This window comes from Scyliorhinus canicula, chromosome 12 (genome assembly GCF_902713615.1).
Source record: "Scyliorhinus canicula chromosome 12, sScyCan1.1, whole genome shotgun sequence".
NCBI classification, from domain to species: Eukaryota; Metazoa; Chordata; class Chondrichthyes; order Carcharhiniformes; family Scyliorhinidae; genus Scyliorhinus; species Scyliorhinus canicula.
Window position 1 is genome coordinate 165,139,789 of NC_052157.1, and position 18,039 is coordinate 165,157,827.

An 18,039-nucleotide genomic window follows, 5' to 3' on the forward strand; every position below is an offset into this window, starting at 1 on the left:
CTAATAGTTCTAGAGATGTAGAGGAAAGGATGGCGAAGATGATTCTGGAAAAGAGCGAAAGTAACAGGGTAGTTGTTATGGGAGACTTTAACTTTCCAAATATTGACTGGAAAGATATAGTTCGAGTACATTAGATGGGTCGTTCTTTGTACAATGTGTACAGGAGGGTTTCCTGACACAATATGTTGACAGGCCAACAAGAGGCGAGGCCACATTGGATTTGGTTTTGGGTAATAAACCAGGCCAGGTGTTAGATCTGGAGGTAGGTGAACACTTTGGAGACAGTGACCACAATTCGGTGACCTTTACATTAGTGATGGAAAGGGATAAGTATACCCCGCAGGGCAAGAGTTATAGCTGGGGGAAGGGCAATTATGATGCCGTTAGACATGACTTAGGTTGTGTAAGTTGGAGAAGTAGGCTGCAAGGGTTGGGCACACTGGATATGTGGAGCTTGTTCAAGGAACAGCTATTGCGTGTTCTTGATCAGTACGTACCAGTCAGGCAGGGAGGAAGGGGTCGAGCGAGGGAACCGTGGTTTACCAAAGAAGTGGAATAATATTATGGAGGAGAATGCTGAGACCCAGGCTATTAGAATAGATGGCATTGAGGTGCGTAGGGAAGAAGTGTTGGCAATTCTGGACAAGGTGAAAATAGATAAGTCCCCGGGGCCGGATGGGATTTATCCTAGGATTCTCTGGGAAGCCAGGGAAGAGATTGCTGAGCCTTTGGCTTTGATTTTTAGGTCATCATTGGCTACAGGAATAGTGCCAGAGGACTGGAGGATAGCAAATGTGGTCCCTTTGTTCAAGAAGGGGAGTAGAGATAACCCCGGTAACTATAGGCCGGTGAGCCTAACGTCTGTGGTGGGTAAAGTCTTGGAGAGGATTATAAAAGATACGATTTATAATCATCTAGATAGGAATAATATGATTAGGGACAGTCAGCATGGTTTTGTGAAGGGTAGGTCATGCCTCACAAACCTTATCGAGTTCTTTGAGAAGGTGACTGAACAGGTAGACGAGGGTAGAGCAGTTGATGTGGTGTATATGGATTTCAGTAAAGCGTTTGATAAGGTTCCCCACGGTCGGCTATTGCAGAAAATACGGAGGCTGGGGATTGAGGGTGATTTAGAGATGTGGATCAGAAATTGGCTAGTTGAAAGAAGACAGAGAGTGGTGGTTGATGGGAAATGTTCAGAATGGAGTTCAGTTATGAGTGGCGTACCACAAGGATCTGTTCTGGGGCCGTTGCTGTTTGTCATTTTTATAAATGACCTAGAGGAGGGCGCAGAAGGATGGGTGAGTAAATTTGCAGACGACACTAAAGTCAGTGGAGTTGTAGACAGTGCGGAAGGATGTTGCAGGTTACAGAGGGACATAGATAAGCTGCAGAGCTGGGCTGAGAGGTGGCAAATGGAGTTTAATGTGGAGAAATGTGAGGTGATTCACTTTGGAAAGAATAACAGGAATGCGGAATATTTGGCTAATGGTAAAATTCTTGGTAGTGTGGATGAGCAGAGGGATCTCGGTGTCCATGTACATAGATCCCTGAAAGTTGCCACCCAGGTTGATAGGGTTGTGAAGAAGGCCTATGGTGTGTTGGCCTTTATTGGTAGAGGGATTGAGTTCCGGAGCCATGAGGTCATGTTGCAGTTGTACAAAACTCTAGTACGGCCGCATTTGGAGTATTGCGTACAGTTCTGGTCGCCTCATTATAGGAAGGACGTGGAGGCTTTGGAACGGGTGCAGAGGAGATTTACCAGGATGTTGCCTGGTCTGGAGGGAAAATCTTATGAGGAAAGGGTGATGGACTTGAGGTTGTTTTCGTTACAGAGAAGAAGGTTAAGAGGTGACTTAATAGAGGCATACAAAATGATCAGAGGGTTAGATAGGGTGGTCAGCGAGAGCCTTCTCCCACGGATGGAGGTGGCTAGCACGAGGGGACATAGCCTTAAATTGAGGGGTAATAGATATAGGACAGAGGTCAGAGGTGGGTTTTTTACGCAAAGAGTGGTGAGGCCGTGGAATGCCCTACCTGCAACAGTAGTGAACTCGCCAACATTGAAGGCATTTAAAAGTTTATTGGATAAGCATATGGATGATAAGTGCATAGTATAGGTTAGATGGCCTTTAGTTTTTTTCCATGTCGGTGCAACATCGAGGGCCGAAGGGCCTGTACTGCGCTGTATCGTTCTATGTTCTATGTTCTTTAAAGGAGCCCCCCCACAGAGACCCTTTAGATAGGGAGATGCCCACCCACATATACCCCCTGATATGGGGACTCCTCTGACCCCCTAATTAAAGGCCTCGCCGGACACCCGCTCACTAAAGGAACCCTCCCACAGACAACCCCCAGAAAAGAGCCCCTGTCGGAAAGCTCGAGAGCAGAGCAAACAGGGCCAATGAAAACAAATACTGTTGTAACACGCACCTGGGCAATAATAATAATATAATAATCTTTATTGTCACAAGTAGGCTTACATTAACACTGCAATGAAGTTACTGTGAAAAGCCCCTAGTCGCCGCATTCCGGCGCCTGTTCAGGTACACTGAGGGAGAATTCAGAATGTCCAGATTACCTAACAGCACGCCTTTTGGAACTGTTGGGAGGAAACCGGAGCACCCGGAGGAAACCCACGCAGACACGGAGTGAACGTGCAGACTCCGCACAGACAGTGACCCAAGCCAGGAATCGAACCCGGGTCCCTGGCGCTGTAAAGCCACAGTGCTAACCACTGTAGTACCTGCTGGCTCAGAGAGAGGAAGCACCACTTGTCCATTCCTGGAAAGAGAAAAGTGTTTAAACCCCTCAAATCACAGCCCATCAATAAATGGCTTGCAACTTAAGGTTCTGAGGGATTTAAACACAATTCACTGCTTTTCCAAGGGGTCTCCGGGGGAGGGGGGGGGGGGACTTCCACTGTCCAGGGAGTCTTGGAGGGGTCCCCCTATTCAGGGGGTCTCTGGAGTGGGTAGGTCGAGTCAACAACCCCCATGCTTGGAGGAAGGGGAACCTAGAAAATCCAGAGGGCTGATTAGCAACGAGGAGGGAGCGTGGGGGTCTGCTCTGGGATTGGGGGTAAGGGGGAGCTGCTTTATGATGCGCGGGGGGGGGGGGGGGGGGGGGGGGTGGTGGGGGTCTGCTTTGCGATGCTGGGCAGAGTGGCTGGCGATGGGACATCATCTTCGCGCTGCCCACTCAAAACGGCGGCCCCTCAAGAATCCCTTGTTGGCGTCTACTCACTCGTGCTGCCCGCTGCAGGTCGCTGTCCTTTTTCCTTCACTGGAAGCCGATCCTCCTGGTCACACACTCGGTGCTCACAGCCGCTGCCACCTCGTCCCAGGCAGCACTGGCTACCCTACGGCTGACCCTCCTGGACTCTCGGGGGAACAGGGCATCCCTTCTGGCCTCCACAACATCTAGCAGCCTCCCCAGTACAGCGTCCCCGAATCTTGGGGCCAGTCTCCTGGGCGTCATTGTTGCCAGCTGGCTGGGTTTGGCTGAGCAAGTGCAGATTAAGTGCTGCTCGACCTTGTTCGCGGGGGGGTTGGCGAGCGTGGTGCCAGCGAGCCGTCATTTACAGCGAGACGTCCATGAGGCCTCGTTAAGTGGACCAATTAACGTTGAATTGCGTTGCCGGCCTCGCTGGGCCGAGCGCCGGGAAGCTTGCGGCAATTCCCACTCGCTACCACACTCAGAAATTTTTCCGGAGAATCGCGCCTTGAGTATTGGCAAAAAAGAACAAAGAAAAGTACAGCAAAGGAACAGGCCATTCAGCCCTCCAAGCCTGCACCGATCATGATGCCTGTCTAAACTAAAACCTTCTGTACTTCCAGGGTCCATATCCCCCTAGTCCCACCTGTTCATATATTCATCAAGATGCCTCTTAAACTTTGTGATCGTTTCTGTTTCCACCACTTCCCCCAGCAACGCGTTCCAAGCACTCGCCACCCTTGACGTAAAAACTTTCCCCCTTGCATCTTAAACCGATGTCCCATAAGAATTGACTATAGTACAGGTGTCCAGCACTGAATGTATGCTATTATGGAACAGCCAACATTGTCTTGTATGTATGTTTCCCTCTTGGTTACTTGCTCATTGCATAATAAATACATAATATATATTACATAAATATGTGAGAAGATTGTGGTTTAAATTAAATACAGTTGGATTGCCTGTCATTTCCATTTTGAACTTCTCAGGGTTGTCAAATATCTTTTAGGTAAATTTCATTTTAATTCTAATATTTTTGACCCTTCTATAAATTCATCTTTCCTTCCTTAGCTTGTGAAAGATAAAGCTGATATTGTGGTCTCGGGAGCTATTGACTTTGATCGAAAGCTATATCAGGAAACATCTAATGCTAAGGATGTACATCACGATATAAAGGTAAAATACAGAATCCATTTCCACCATAATCTCCACTTCAAAATTGAGTTTTCTTGAAATATTCAGCATTCCTAACACAGAGACAGTTATAGTTCTTATCCTCAACATAGGTGTTTTTAAAAAAAAAAATTTTTTATTGGAATTTTTTGAAAAATATATATCAACAAAACAATAATAATAACAATAATAGTAATAAACACCCCCCCGGCACCCGTAAGAATGCATATAACAACCCCCCTCCAACAAACAACAGAATAAATTAACAATAAGCAAATTAACTTAAACACTATCCCCCTAAACCCCCCCCCCCCCTTTCCCCCCCCCCCCTCCCCCCCGGGTTGCTGCTGCTGTTGACCTAGTACCCTATCGTTGAGCCAGAAAGTCGAGGAAAGGCTGTCACCTCCTAAAGAACCCTTGTACCGACCCCCTCAGGGCGAATTTTACCCTCTCCAGCTGAATGAATCCCGCCATGTCGTTAATCCAGGTCTCCACGCTCGGAGGTCTCGCATCTTTCCACTGCAGCAAAATCCTCCGCTGGGCTACTAATCAACATAGGTGTTGACCCGAGGTGTGGGCCATTTGTTTAATGTTCAATCTCCTTTACATTTTTTCCCCATGACTATGCATGCATGATAAATTAAAGAGGCAGACCTGTGTGCAGCCTCGCCGGTCACTTGCGAGTTGTTGTGAGACTATGCAGTTTAGAGGGTAAATTGTCTGCCCCTCCCCAACCCAGTACTCGTTACTCCTTTTCCTTGCTCGCCAACTCTATCTTCAACCCAGCACCACGCACACCCCCCCTCCCACTCTCCACTTTCCACCTCCTCAACTCTCCCTTACCCTCTTCCTCATGCCACATCAGTCCCCCTCCCAATCCAACATTTCTCCTGCTTTTGCTACGCCAAGAGCAGAACAAGACATGGTACCAGGTGCAGGGTATGTCTTGTTATGCTCTTGGGGTAGCATAAGCTGCTTCCTTGATGTTCACTCTGATAAAGGAAGGTTCAGATGTTTATTAAACTATTTACAATTCTCCTACTCGGATTCGCCTCAACTGTTAATCCTTCTATAGCTACTCAGACTGACAAAGCTGTCTGCTACAACCCACGTGGTGGGTGTGATGTTGAATCAACCCTGTGTCTGTACTCACTGAGTGTCTCCACTGGAAAGAGGAAGATCATGTGTGCTGTGTCCTTTATATATGGGTCGGTGTAATGCCCCCCTGTGGGGACCGTAAATTCTATCTCTCCATTTTGGTTATGTTTTATCAGTCTTAATATAGTTTTTTATGTTCGTTATTCTGCCACTCTGAACAAATCATTTGTTTTTTTACCATAACTGTTACCACTCCCTTTGACTTTTGTACCATTAATTATTTTGTAATTTATTCTCTCCAACCCTCTACCCTATCACAGACCGTCTCTTGTTTTTCCTCCTCCACTTACTATTTTACTTGCACAAAAATTTCTATCTTCCCTCAGTTGTGAAATCATTGCCCTGAAACATTGACTCTGTTTCTCTAGAAGTGGATCAAACTAGTTTCAAACTAGTAAAAGGCAATTTTATGACAAATCATCCTTCTGAAAGAGCACCCAACCCAAACTTAATTCCCTGCCCTATCCCCGTAACTCCACCAAATCTTTGGACACAAAGGGGCAATTTATCATAGTCAATGCACCTAACCTACGCATTTTTGATTGTGGAGGAAACCGGAGAACCCGGAGGAATCCCACACAGACACGGGAAGAAAGTGGAATAAATAAACTCTCAGTAAGAAAAACGGAAACAGAAAACAAATCATTTAAAAAGGAGGTGCATGTTATAATGAGAGACTCTGTCTGAATGTAGCAATTTTTAATGGTTTTCTTTATGTTTCATTATCTTGTGAATAAGCACCCAGCTATTAGCTGTGAACATCGGGTAGTCCAACGAAGATATATCATCTCAACTGTTTGGGGCATGGCAAGCCATTAACAATATTGTCGAAATTTCACATCAGCTTCTTTCAGTTTTGTGGATAAATGGAGTGTTTGAGTACTGCAGACACTTGCACTGACTACCTCCACAATGCAAACAGAAAGACCCATGTGAACTGTCACCACTGGATTGCTGAAACAAGTTAATATATAGTTCATCAATTGTCATCTATCAGGGTGCAGTTCCTGCAGGTGCTATCAGAGACACTGCCCTCTATGCATGTGCCAACCATGGGGACTCTGGTGCCAACCCCTAACTCTGGAAGGAAACAGACTTTCCTTGGTACTATTGCCTTCATTGCATCACATTGGAGGGGTACATGAGCTAAAGGTCACTACTTCCAAACACCCTCCATTGTCAGAATGAAGAATGAGGCAAGAGGGATTGGAACATTCCCTGCATTACCGTTACTATAGCAACATATAACTGTACCCGTTGTAAGCACAGGCAATCAGCTGCCCTTGGTGGGAACTCTACAAATCTTGGGCATTGTTTATCTTTTCCCCTTTTTCCTAGAAAATTAGCCCATTTAAAATAAAGTTTCTGATTAAAAACGTACTAACTTGCTAAACTGTGGTTGTTTCCTATTTAGATTCATGTGAACCTTGTAAATACTCCAGTCTTTAATGCTATCCCGGTGGTGGCTGCGAGCTCAGTTGGCGGAATCCTGCTTCTACTTTTGATTATTTTAATTCTGTACAAAGTAAGTGTAACTTTCTAAATTTACCCTGTATGGGAGCAAGGACAAACAATTCTGTAATCTCTGAGCTCATAATACAATTTTAAGATGGATATTGGTCGGGATTCTCCGATCCCGCGCCGGGTCGAAGAATCACTGGGGGTGGGCGCACGAATCCCGCCATGCTGCTCCGTCGCCAGGTCCCACTTTTGCATCTGTTCCGACCCGGCGACCTCGGCATTCTGGCTGCAGGGGGGTGTCTCCGGGGGGGGGAGCCTCCACGGTGGCCAGGCCAGCGATCGGGGACAACTAATTGGCGTGCGGGCTCATTCTGGGGGGGGGGAGGGGCTGGGGGGGGGGAAGGGGCTATGTTCCTCCACGCCGGGCCCCTGCAGGGCTCCACCATATTGCCTGGGGGCCGGCCCGGAGACGGCCGTGGCACGCATTGCGCGGACCGGTGCCGGCTTTCGCCGCCGGACCAGCGAACAGAACTCCGGCGCTGTTCTAGCCCTCCAAGAATGGTGAATGCCTGGGCCTGGAGGCCCGTTGACGCCAGCGTCGCTCGCGCCAGTTTTGACGCCGCCGTCAACACTTGGCCAGGATTTCAGAGGATCCCGGCCATTATGTCCCATGTATAAAGTTTGAAGAAAGATTTAAGCCAAAGAAATAAAAATATTTGTTGTTTAGCAGATATACCACAAAATGCTGCACAAAGGAGGAACATGGGCCGGGATTCTCCCCTACCCGGCGGGGCGCGGGGTCCCGGCGTAGCGGAGTGGCGCCAACCACTCTGGCGTTGGGCCTCCCCAAAGGTGCGGAATTCTCTGCACCTTTAGGGGCTAGGCCGGAGTGGTTGGTGCCACGCCGACTGGTGCCAAAACCGTTGCCAACGGCCTTTGACGCCCGCCGCCCGGTGTCGGGGCTGGCCGAAAGGCCTTTGCCGGTTCGCAGCATGCGCCGGTGCGTCAGCGGCCGCTGACGTCACCACCGGCGCATGCGCGGTAAGGGGGGTCTCTTCTGCCTCCGCCATGGTGGAGGCCATGGTGGCGGGGGAAGAAAAAGAGTGCCCCCACGGCCGCCGATCGGTGGACCCAATCGCGGGCCAGGCCACCGTGAGGGCACCCCCCAGGGTCCGATCGCCCTGCGCTCCCCCCAGGACCTCGGGGGGGGCCCGCTCGCGCCGCCAATCCCGCCACCACCAGAGGTGGTTGAAACCACGTCGGCGGGAGAGGCCTGTCAGCGGCGGGACTTCGGCCCATCGCGGGCCGGAGAATCGCCACGGGGGGCACGCCGATTGGCACAGCGTGATTCCCGCTCCCGCCCATTCCCAGGAGGCGGAGAATTCCGGCCACGGCGGGGGCGGGATTTACGCTGGCCCCGGGCGATTGACCCTGCGGGGGGTCGGAGAATACCGCTCATGTTGTTGGATATGTTGTAAAACTCAGCGTTAATAATGAAACTGAATTATAGTAACTAACAAGTTGATGGATCAGCATGAAGATAAAATTACTGCGGATGCTGGAATATGAAACAAAAACAGAAAATACTGGATATTCTGTCATAGAATCAACAGTGCCGAAGTCCCACTTAAGTACACACCTCCACCCCATTCCCTTAACCCTGTAACCCCACCTAACCTTTTGGATACTAAGGGGCAATATAGCGTGGCAAATCCAGCTAACCTGGACATCTTTCGAGACTTGTCTGAGAATCTTTCGAGACTAAACTGAGAATAGAAAATGAGATCACTCATTCATGGTGGGAGCTGTTACAAAGAACAAAGAAAATTACAGCACAGGAACAGGCGCTTCGGCCTTCCCAGCCTGCGCCGATCCAAATCCTTTATCTAAACCTGTTGCCTATTTTCCAAGGATCTACTTCTCACTGTTCACCGCCCGTTCATATATCTGTCCAGATGCATCTTAAATGATGCTATCGTGCCCGCCTCTACCACCTCCGCTGGTGAAGCGTTCCAGGCACCCACCACCCTCTGTGTAAAAAAACTTTCCATGCACATCTCCCTTAAACTTTCCCCCTCTCACCTTGAAATCGTGACTCCTTGTAATTGATACCCCCACTCTTGGAAAAAGCTTGTTGCTATCCACCCCGTCCATACCTCTCATAATTTTGTAGACCTCAATCAGGTCCCCCCTCAACCTCCGTCTTTCCAACGAAAACAATCCTAATCTACTCAACCTTTCTTCATAGCTAGCACTCTCCATACCAGGCAACATCCTGGTGAACCTCCTCTGCACCCTCTCCAAAGCATCCACATCCTTCTGGTAATGTAGCGACCAGAACTGCATGCAGTATTCCAAATGTGGCCTAACCAAAGTCCTATATAACTGCAACATGACCTGCTGACTCTTGTACTCAATACCCCGTCCGATGAAGACAAGCATGTTGTATGCCTTCTTCACCACTCTATCGACTTGCGTTGCCACCTTCAGGGTACAATGCATCTGAACTCCCAGATCTCAATTTTCCCCAGGACTCTTCCATTGACCATATAGTCTGCTCTTGAGTTAGATCTTCCAAAATGCATCACCTCGCATTTGCCTGGATTGAACTCCATCTGCCATTTCTCTGCCCAACTCTCCAATCTATCTATATTTTGCTGTATTCTCTGACAGTCCTCCTCGCTATCTGAAATTCCACCAATCTTAGTATCATCTGCAAACTTGCTCATCAGACCACCTATACCTTCGTCCAGATAATTTATGTATATGACAAGCAACAGTGGTCCGAGCACGGATCCCTGTGGAACACCACTAGTCACCTTTCTCCATTTTGAGACACTCCCTTCCACCACTACTCTCTGTCTCCTGTTGCCCAGCCATTTCTTTATCCATCTAGCTAGTACACCCTGAACCCCATACGACTTCACGTTTTCGATCAACCTGCCATGGGAAACTTTATCAAATGCTTTACTGAAGTCCATGTATATGGCATCTACAGCCCTTCCCTCATCAATTAACTTTGTCACTTCCTCAAAGAATTCTATTAGGTTTGTAAGACATGACCTTCCCTGCACAAAACCATGCTGCTTATCACTGATAAGTCTATTTTCTTCCAAATGTGAATAGATCCTATCCCTCAGTATCTTCTCCAACAGTTTTCTTACCACTGACATCAAACTCACAGGTCCATAATTCCCTGGATTATCCCTGCTACCCTTCTTAAACAAAGGGACAATATTAGCAATTCTCCAGTCCTCCGGGACCTCACCCGTGCTCAAGGATGCTGCAAAGATATCTGTTAAGGCCCCAGCTATTTCGTCTCTCGCTTCCCTCAGTAACCTGGGATAGATCCCATCGTTCCTGGGGACTTGTCCACCTTAATGCCTTTTTGAATACCCAAAACTTCCCCCTTCCTTATGCCGACATGACCTAGAATATTTAAACATCCATCCCTAGCCTCAACATCCGTCCTGTCCCTCTCCTTGGTGAATACCGATGCAAAGTACTCATTAAGAATCTCACCCATTTCCTCTGACTCCACGCATAAATTCCCTCTTTTGTCTTTGAGTGGGCCAATCCTTTCTCTAGTTACCCTCTTGCTCCTTATATACGAATAAAAGGCTTTGGGATTTTCCTTAACCCTGTTAGCCAAAGATATCTCATGACGCCTTTTAGCCCTCTTTATTGCGCGTTTGAGATTTGTCCTACTTCCCCGATATTCCTCCAAAGCTTCATCAGTTTTGAGTCACCTCGATCTTATGTATGATTCCTTTTTCATCTTAGATAGTCTCACAATTTCACCCGTCATCCATGGTTCCCTAATCTTGCCATTTCTATCCCTCATTTTCACAGGAACATGTCTGTCCTGCACTCTAATCAACCTTTCCTTAAAAGACTCCCACATTTCAAATGTGGATTTACCCTTAAACAGCTGCTCCCAATCCACATTCCCTAGCTCCTGCCGAATTTTGTTATACTTGGCCTGTCCCCAATTTAGCACTCTTCCTTTAGGACCACTCTCACCTTTGTCCATGAGTATTCTAAAACTTGGAATTCCGGGGATAGTCACTGTCAGAAATTTTAGTTTTTAACTTTATCTTTTTTTTAAATGTATTTCCGGAATGTAGGCATTGCTGGCTGGGCCAGCATTAATTACCCATCTCTTCAGAAGGTGGTGATGAGCTGCCTTATAGAACCGCTGCAGTCCCCGGGATTTAGGTGCACTTGAGTATTTACATCGTGACCTTACAATTCCTGTTAATACTTATCATGTTAACACTTTGCTGCTGGGTGAAGAAAATGATGGCATTACAGCCATCTGAAGAGTGACTATACCTTATACTGCATATGCAGCCCACTGTGAGATAAACCAAATCAGTCAACGGAACTATTTGTTAATCCTCTGCAGCCCACCACACTATATGTGAATTAGAACATCGAACATAGAACAGTACAGCACAGAACAGGCCCTTCGGCCTCAATGTTGTGCCGACCATTGTCCAAAACCAAGATCAAGCTATCCCACTCCCTGTAATTCTGGTGTGCTCCATGTGCCTATCCAATAAGCGCTTGAAAGTTCCTAAAGTGTCCAACTCCACTATCACAGCAGGCAGTCCATTCCACACCCTAACCACTCTCTGAGTAAAGAACCTACCTCGGACATCCCTCCTATATCTCCCACCCTGAACCTTATAGTTATGCCCCCTTGTAACAGCTACATCCACCCGAGGAAATAGTCTCTGAACATCTGCTCTATCTATCCCCCTCATCGTCTTACAAACCTCTATTAAGTCCCTTCTCATCCAACTCCGCTCCAAAGAAAAAAGCCCTAGCTCCCTCAACCTTTCATCATAAGACCTATCCTGCAAAGCAGGCAGCATCCTGGCAAATCTCCTTTGCACCCTTTCCAATGCTTCCACGTCCTTCCAATAGTGAGGTGACCAGAACTGCACACAATACTCCAAATCTGGCCTCACCGGGGTCATGTATAGTTGCAGCATAACCTCGCGGCTCTTAAACTCCAGCCCCCTGTTATTAAACGCTAACACACTATGAGCCTTCTTCACGGCTCTATCCACATGAGTGGCAACCTTCAGAGATCTGTGGACATGAACCCCAAGATCTCTCTGTTCCTCCACATTCCTCAGAACCCTGCCGTTGACCCTGTAATCCACATTCAAACTTTTCCTACCTAAATGAATCACCTCGCACTTATCAGGGTTAAACTCCATCTGCCATCTTTCGGCCCAGCTCTGCATCCTATCAATGTCTCTTTGCAGCCTTCAACAGCCCTCCACCTTATCCACTACTCCACCAATCTTGGTGTCATTAGCAAATTTACTGACCCACCCTTCAGCCCCCTACTCCAAGTCATTGATAAAAATCACAAATAGCAGAGGACCCAGCACTGATCCTGTGGTACACTGCTGGTAACTGGTCTCCAGTCTTCAAATTTGCCATCCACCACCACCCTCTGTCTTCTATGTGATAGCCAGTTACTTATCCAATTGGCCAAATTTCCCTCTATCCCACACCTCCTTACTTTCTTCATGAGCCGACCATGGGGAACCTTATCAAACGCCTTACTAAAATCCATGTATACGACATCAACTGCTCTACTTTCATCTACACAATTAGTTACCTCCTCAAAGAATTCAATCAAATTTGCGAGGCAAGACTTACCCTTCACGAATCCGTGTTGACTACCCCGGATTAAGCTGCATCTTTCCAAATGGTCATAAATCCTATCCTTCAGGACTTTTTCCATTAACTTACCGACCAGCAAAGTAAGATTAACTAGCCTATAATTACCAGGGTCATTCCTATTCCCTTTCTTGAACAGAGGAACAACATTTGCCGCTCTCCAGTCCTCTGGCACTATCTCCGTGGACAGTGAGGACCCAAATATCAAAGGCTCTGCAATATCATCCCTTGCCTCCCAAAAAATCCTTGGATATATCACATCTGGGCCAGGGGACTTGTCGACCCTCAGGTTTTTCTAAATTGCTAATACATCCTTCCTCAGAACATCTACCTCCTCCAGCCTACCTGCCTGTATCACACTCTCATCCTCAAAAACATGGCCCCTCTCCTTGGTGAATACTGAAGAAAAGTATTCATTCAACCCTGCTCCTATTTCTTCTGACTCCATGCACAAGTTCCCACTACTGTCCTTGACCGGCCCTACCCTCACCCTGGTCATTCTTTTATTTCTCACATAAGAGTAAAAAGCCTTAGGGTTTTCCTTGATTCGACCTGCCAAGGACTTCTCATGCCCCCTCCTTGCTCTCCCAAGCCCTTTTTTTTTTGCTCATTCCTTGCTACCTTGTAACCCTCAAGCAACCCAACTGAACCTTGTTTTCTCATCCTTACATACTCTTCCTTTTTCCTCTTTTGTGAACCATGGTTCCCTCACACGGCCATTTCCTCCCTGCCTGACAGGGACATACCTATCAAGGACACGCAGTATTTGTTCCTTGAACAAGCTCCACTTTTCATTTGTGCCTTTCCCTGACAGTTTCTGTTCCGATCTAATGTTCCCTAATTCTTGCCTAATCACATCATAATTACCCCTCCCCCAATTATAAACCTTGCCCTGCCGTATGGCCCTATCCCTCTCCATTGAAATAATGAAAGACACCGAATTGTGGTCACTATCTCCAAAGTGCTCTCCCACAAACAAATCTAACACTTGGCCCGGTTCATTACCCAGTACCAAATCCAATGTGGCCCCCCTTCTTGTCGGCCTATCCACATATTGTGTTAGGAAACCCTCCTGCACACACTGTACAAAAACTGCCCCATCCGAACTGTTTGACCTATAGAGGTTCCAATCAATATTTGGAAAGTTAAAGTCACCCATGACCTCCACACCTGTCCATAATCTGATTTGCAATTTCTTCCTCCACATCTCTATTACTATTTGGGGGCCTATAGAAAACTCTTAACAATGTGACCGCTCCTTTCCTATTTCTCACTTTGGCCCATATTACCTCAGTAGGCAGATCCCCTTCGAACTGCCTTTCTGCAACTATCCTAGATTAACAATGCTACTCCTCCACCTCTTTTACGACCTTCTCTAAATTTACTGAAACATCTATACCCCGGAACATCCAACAACCATTCCTGTCCCTGTTCTAACCATGTCTCCGTAATGGCCACAACATCGTAGTCCCAAGTACCAGTCCACGCTCCAAATTCACCTACCTTATTCCGGATGCTCCTTGCATTGAAGTAGACACACTTCAACCCACCTTTCTGTCTGCCGGTACACTCCTGCAACCTTGATACCCTCCTCAGTACCTCACTACGCTCAACACTGGCTTCTGGACTACAGCTCGTTTTCCCATCCCCCTGACAAATTAGTTTAAACCCCCCTGAAGAGCCGTAGCATCTTTCCCTCCCAGGATATTGGTGCCCCTCTGGTTCAGGTGCAAACCGTCCTGTCTGTACAGGTCCCACCTTCCCCAGAATGTGTTCCAATTATCCACGTACCCGAAACCCTCCCTCCTACACCATCCCTGCAGCCACGTGTTTATCTCCACTCACCGTTTTCCTACACAATAACTAGAACTGGTCAGTGGCAGGCTTGTGTATGGCCTTTCTGCTTGCACAGTAATTACGGCCCAGAAGTTTTAATTAATGACCCCTTAAGGCCTCATCCCCTACCACTGGTATTCAACTAGCAGCGAGTCGTGGAATCACCACATGGTGAATGGGCCTCTAGCGGGTGCCCCTCGTTAAAAAGACACTCAATGCCTGATCAAAAGACCTGGCATCAGGAAGGGGTGGTGGCTCACTTGCTGTTTTTTCTGACCCACCCCATTCCAGCCCCATCCTGCCAATGTCCCCTCCCCATAACCCCAATCCTGGCTTCACTTATCTATGACCCACGCTTCTCAAGAGTGATGTCCTCTGATTGGTTGATGGGCATTTAATTCCAGCGGGCCTTCCCCAATGGAGGGGGAATGGGGCTTCCCACCCATTCTCCAATCCACGGGCGAGTCCCCAGTCACATTAAATTCCACCCTTTGTCTCTTTGAATCAAACAGTGGAATGATGTAAAATGACCTATATTCCCTGCAGATTTCCAACTATGAGTGTACTTCTTAATCTTCAAAAACTTTTGGGTGATATGTGCATTAACAGGTAATAAGATAATTAGCCATTTTTCACAAAGGCCCATAAAGAATCTCTCTCCTTTAAATGACTTGACAAATAATGGTGACGTGTGTGTCAGACTGTTATGTTCCCAGCAAGCCTCTTGTGTTCAGCAGATTGATTTTTGGGTTATGGTCTATTTGAAAACATGGCACTTGAAAACTGGGACCATTGATATTTTATTTTAATTTGTCAAAATTCCCAGCGGTCCAGAAACAAGATTTCCCTGTTCAACATGTGATGTGTGGTCAGTTTTTGATTTATTATGATGCTTTTCCCGTTACTAATTTGTCAATATTCTTTCCCACCAAGTGTTGATTTGGTTTAATTTCCTGATAATTTTAATTGGTATATGAAAAGTTTTAAGGTTTCCAAGGAGGTAGAAACATGTAGATCTGTATTGTGAAGTACGTTGTACATTAAAATTTCCTGCGTGAGGTTGATGGTAGGAATTTGCACTCCTAGTTGACAAATTTTAATTTAAATAAAATAATACTGCAGATGCTTGATTTATGAAATGAAAATCGAAAATGCTGGAAAAGCTTGCAGGTCTGTCAGGGTCTGTGGAGAGAGAAACAGAGTTACTGGGCACGATTTAACTGCCGCATTGCACCAGCGCCAATTAAATCGCGATTGGTGTCAGTTGCGGATCGGTCTGCAATCTAACCGGCACGCTCCCATTGGCGGGTTCTGAATCTCGACTCGACGCGCCACAAAGCCAATTAGGGTCAATGTCCATCTCATTAGCGAGATGGAAGCCCAATCTAAAGGCCTCCCATGATCTAACCAGCTTCCCGGCGAAGGGTCACGCGGGCACCCTTTACCATTCCTATTTAGGATCGGGAACCTAGCGCAATGGCTGCTGAGTGGATCGGAGGAGGTGAGTTTCCATCTTTATTTTCGGGCATGCAGCCCAGGGTAAGAGGCTGCTGCCCCAGTGCTGGGAAGGGGTGGGTGGGTGGGCTCGGGGGGGGGGGGGGGGGGGGGGGGCTGGGCCTGGTCAGGGTGGAGCTAGGCGCCATCGATTACAGACTGCCCCTGGTCTGGGGATTCAGCACTACAGATCCTAAAGCCATCCTCCTAAATATCCTTATTGGGAGCAACTACAGCCACTGCCTGCCTGACCTGCCAAGCTTACCCAGGACAAAGCCCTAGAAGTGGTTATATGCTGATGCTTACTTTAACTCCCTTTGACTGTGAGCAGCCTCTAGGTTCACAGTTGAAAGCTATTGCCAATGAGCAATTGGCCTTCTTTGTGGTGAGAGCACTTCCCAGCTGCAGGTTGGGTTTGCTGTGTGCTGCTGGTGGCTGCAGATGCCTGGAGGCTGTTGTAGCTGAGAGTTTGTTTGCTGTTTGCTGCTGCCTCTTCCCTTTGGGCTTTGTTGCTGCTTTCTGGAGGGAGGGAAGGAAGAAAGAAGGTAGCTGCCTTTCGGTCTTGTGATGAATGGTATTAGTAACTGCTGTAACTGTACCTTGCCTTTAATACATTTACCCTTTAAGACCGGGCTTGGAACCCTGGGGGGCTTCACCCCCAGGAAACGGTATATAAGATGAGGCTCACTCGGCAGCATGTGGTGAGCACACTTCTCGGCAGCTGTTCAGTTCTCTGATGATCAAAGCCTTTGAATTACCAATCTTCTCTCCTGTGTCGTAATTGAGGGTATCTCAATTTAATCATCAGACACATCAAGATGGACAGCGCTCTAAAGCCGGAGAAACTCAACATGGACACTCAGTCGCCGGAGGCACCAGAAATGTTTAAATATTGGCTCCGGTGCTTTGAGGACTATCTTGACTCCTCAGAGGCTGTAGTCGATGGCACTCGCAAGCTGAGATTACTACATGCCCGGGTGGGCCACCGACTCTCCTCCGTGATCGAGGACGCTACGACCTACAAAGCTGCGGTCGATATACTGAAGAAAAGCTTCGTAAAGCCGATTAACGAGGTACACGCCAGACATTTGCTCTCGACCTGCAGCCAGCCCTCCAGGGAAACTCTGGACGAATACGTGGAGAGACTCACTGCGCTCGCGAGGAACTGCAATCATAAAGCAGTGACGGCAGAAGCCCACATGAACTTGCATATTCGCGATGCCTTTGTGTCCGGTACAGGTCCTCGTACATCCGGCAGCGGCTCCTAGAAGACGGGGCAAAGGATCTCCAAGGCACGGTAGCGCTCGCCTCTTCTCTAGAAATGGCCCACTGTAACCTCAGTACATACTCCGCGGACCTTGCGAACCCCTCTCGATCCCCTCCAGACCCGGCCAAGCTACAGGCCTGCGCCGCGCGGCGATCCCCTCACTCCGGGGGTTCCCCGTGCTATTTCTGTGGGCAAGGTCAGCACCCACGTCAACATTGCCTGGCCCGCTCCGCGATCTGCAACGACTGCGGGAAAAAGGGGCACTTCGCTAAAGTCTGCCTGGCTGGACCCAAAGGCAGCAAACAAAAGCCTCACGAGGCCCAGAAATCAAGCTCCCGGCCTCACAGGCCCCGCAACGCGGCCGGACACGCCTACTTCTGACGCGTCATCGACCTCGTGCGAGTCATGGGAGCGGCCATCTTGGCGGCGGCCATCTTCAAACACCGACACTTGCGACCGACGGCGGCGGCCATTTCGTGACTCCAGGCGGCCATTTTGTGAGTCCGACTTAACCGAGGACTCTCACTACCCGCAACTAGGAGCGATCACGCTCGATCAATCGCGGCCAAAGCACTTGCGAAACTCAATGATGCGGGTACAAATCAACGGTCACGACACTCCCTGCCTATTCGACTCTGGGAGCACGGAGAGCTTTATTCATCCAGACACGGTAAGGCGCTGCTCTCTGCGCACCCACCCCGCCTCCCAAACTATCGCCCTCGCCTCAGGGT

The 18,039-nt window shown here is 48.1% G+C and overlaps 1 protein-coding gene across 1 annotated transcript in view; it reads left to right on the forward strand.

Moving 5' to 3' along the window:
• LOC119974367 (integrin alpha-E-like) overlaps window positions 1-18,039 on the forward strand; it is a 406,093-nt gene that overhangs the window by 378,365 nt on the left and 9,689 nt on the right. Inside the window, 2 exon segments of the mRNA XM_038813139.1 lie at window positions 4,288-4,392; window positions 6,962-7,072. Coding sequence (XP_038669067.1) covers window positions 4,288-4,392; window positions 6,962-7,072 — 216 coding nt within the window.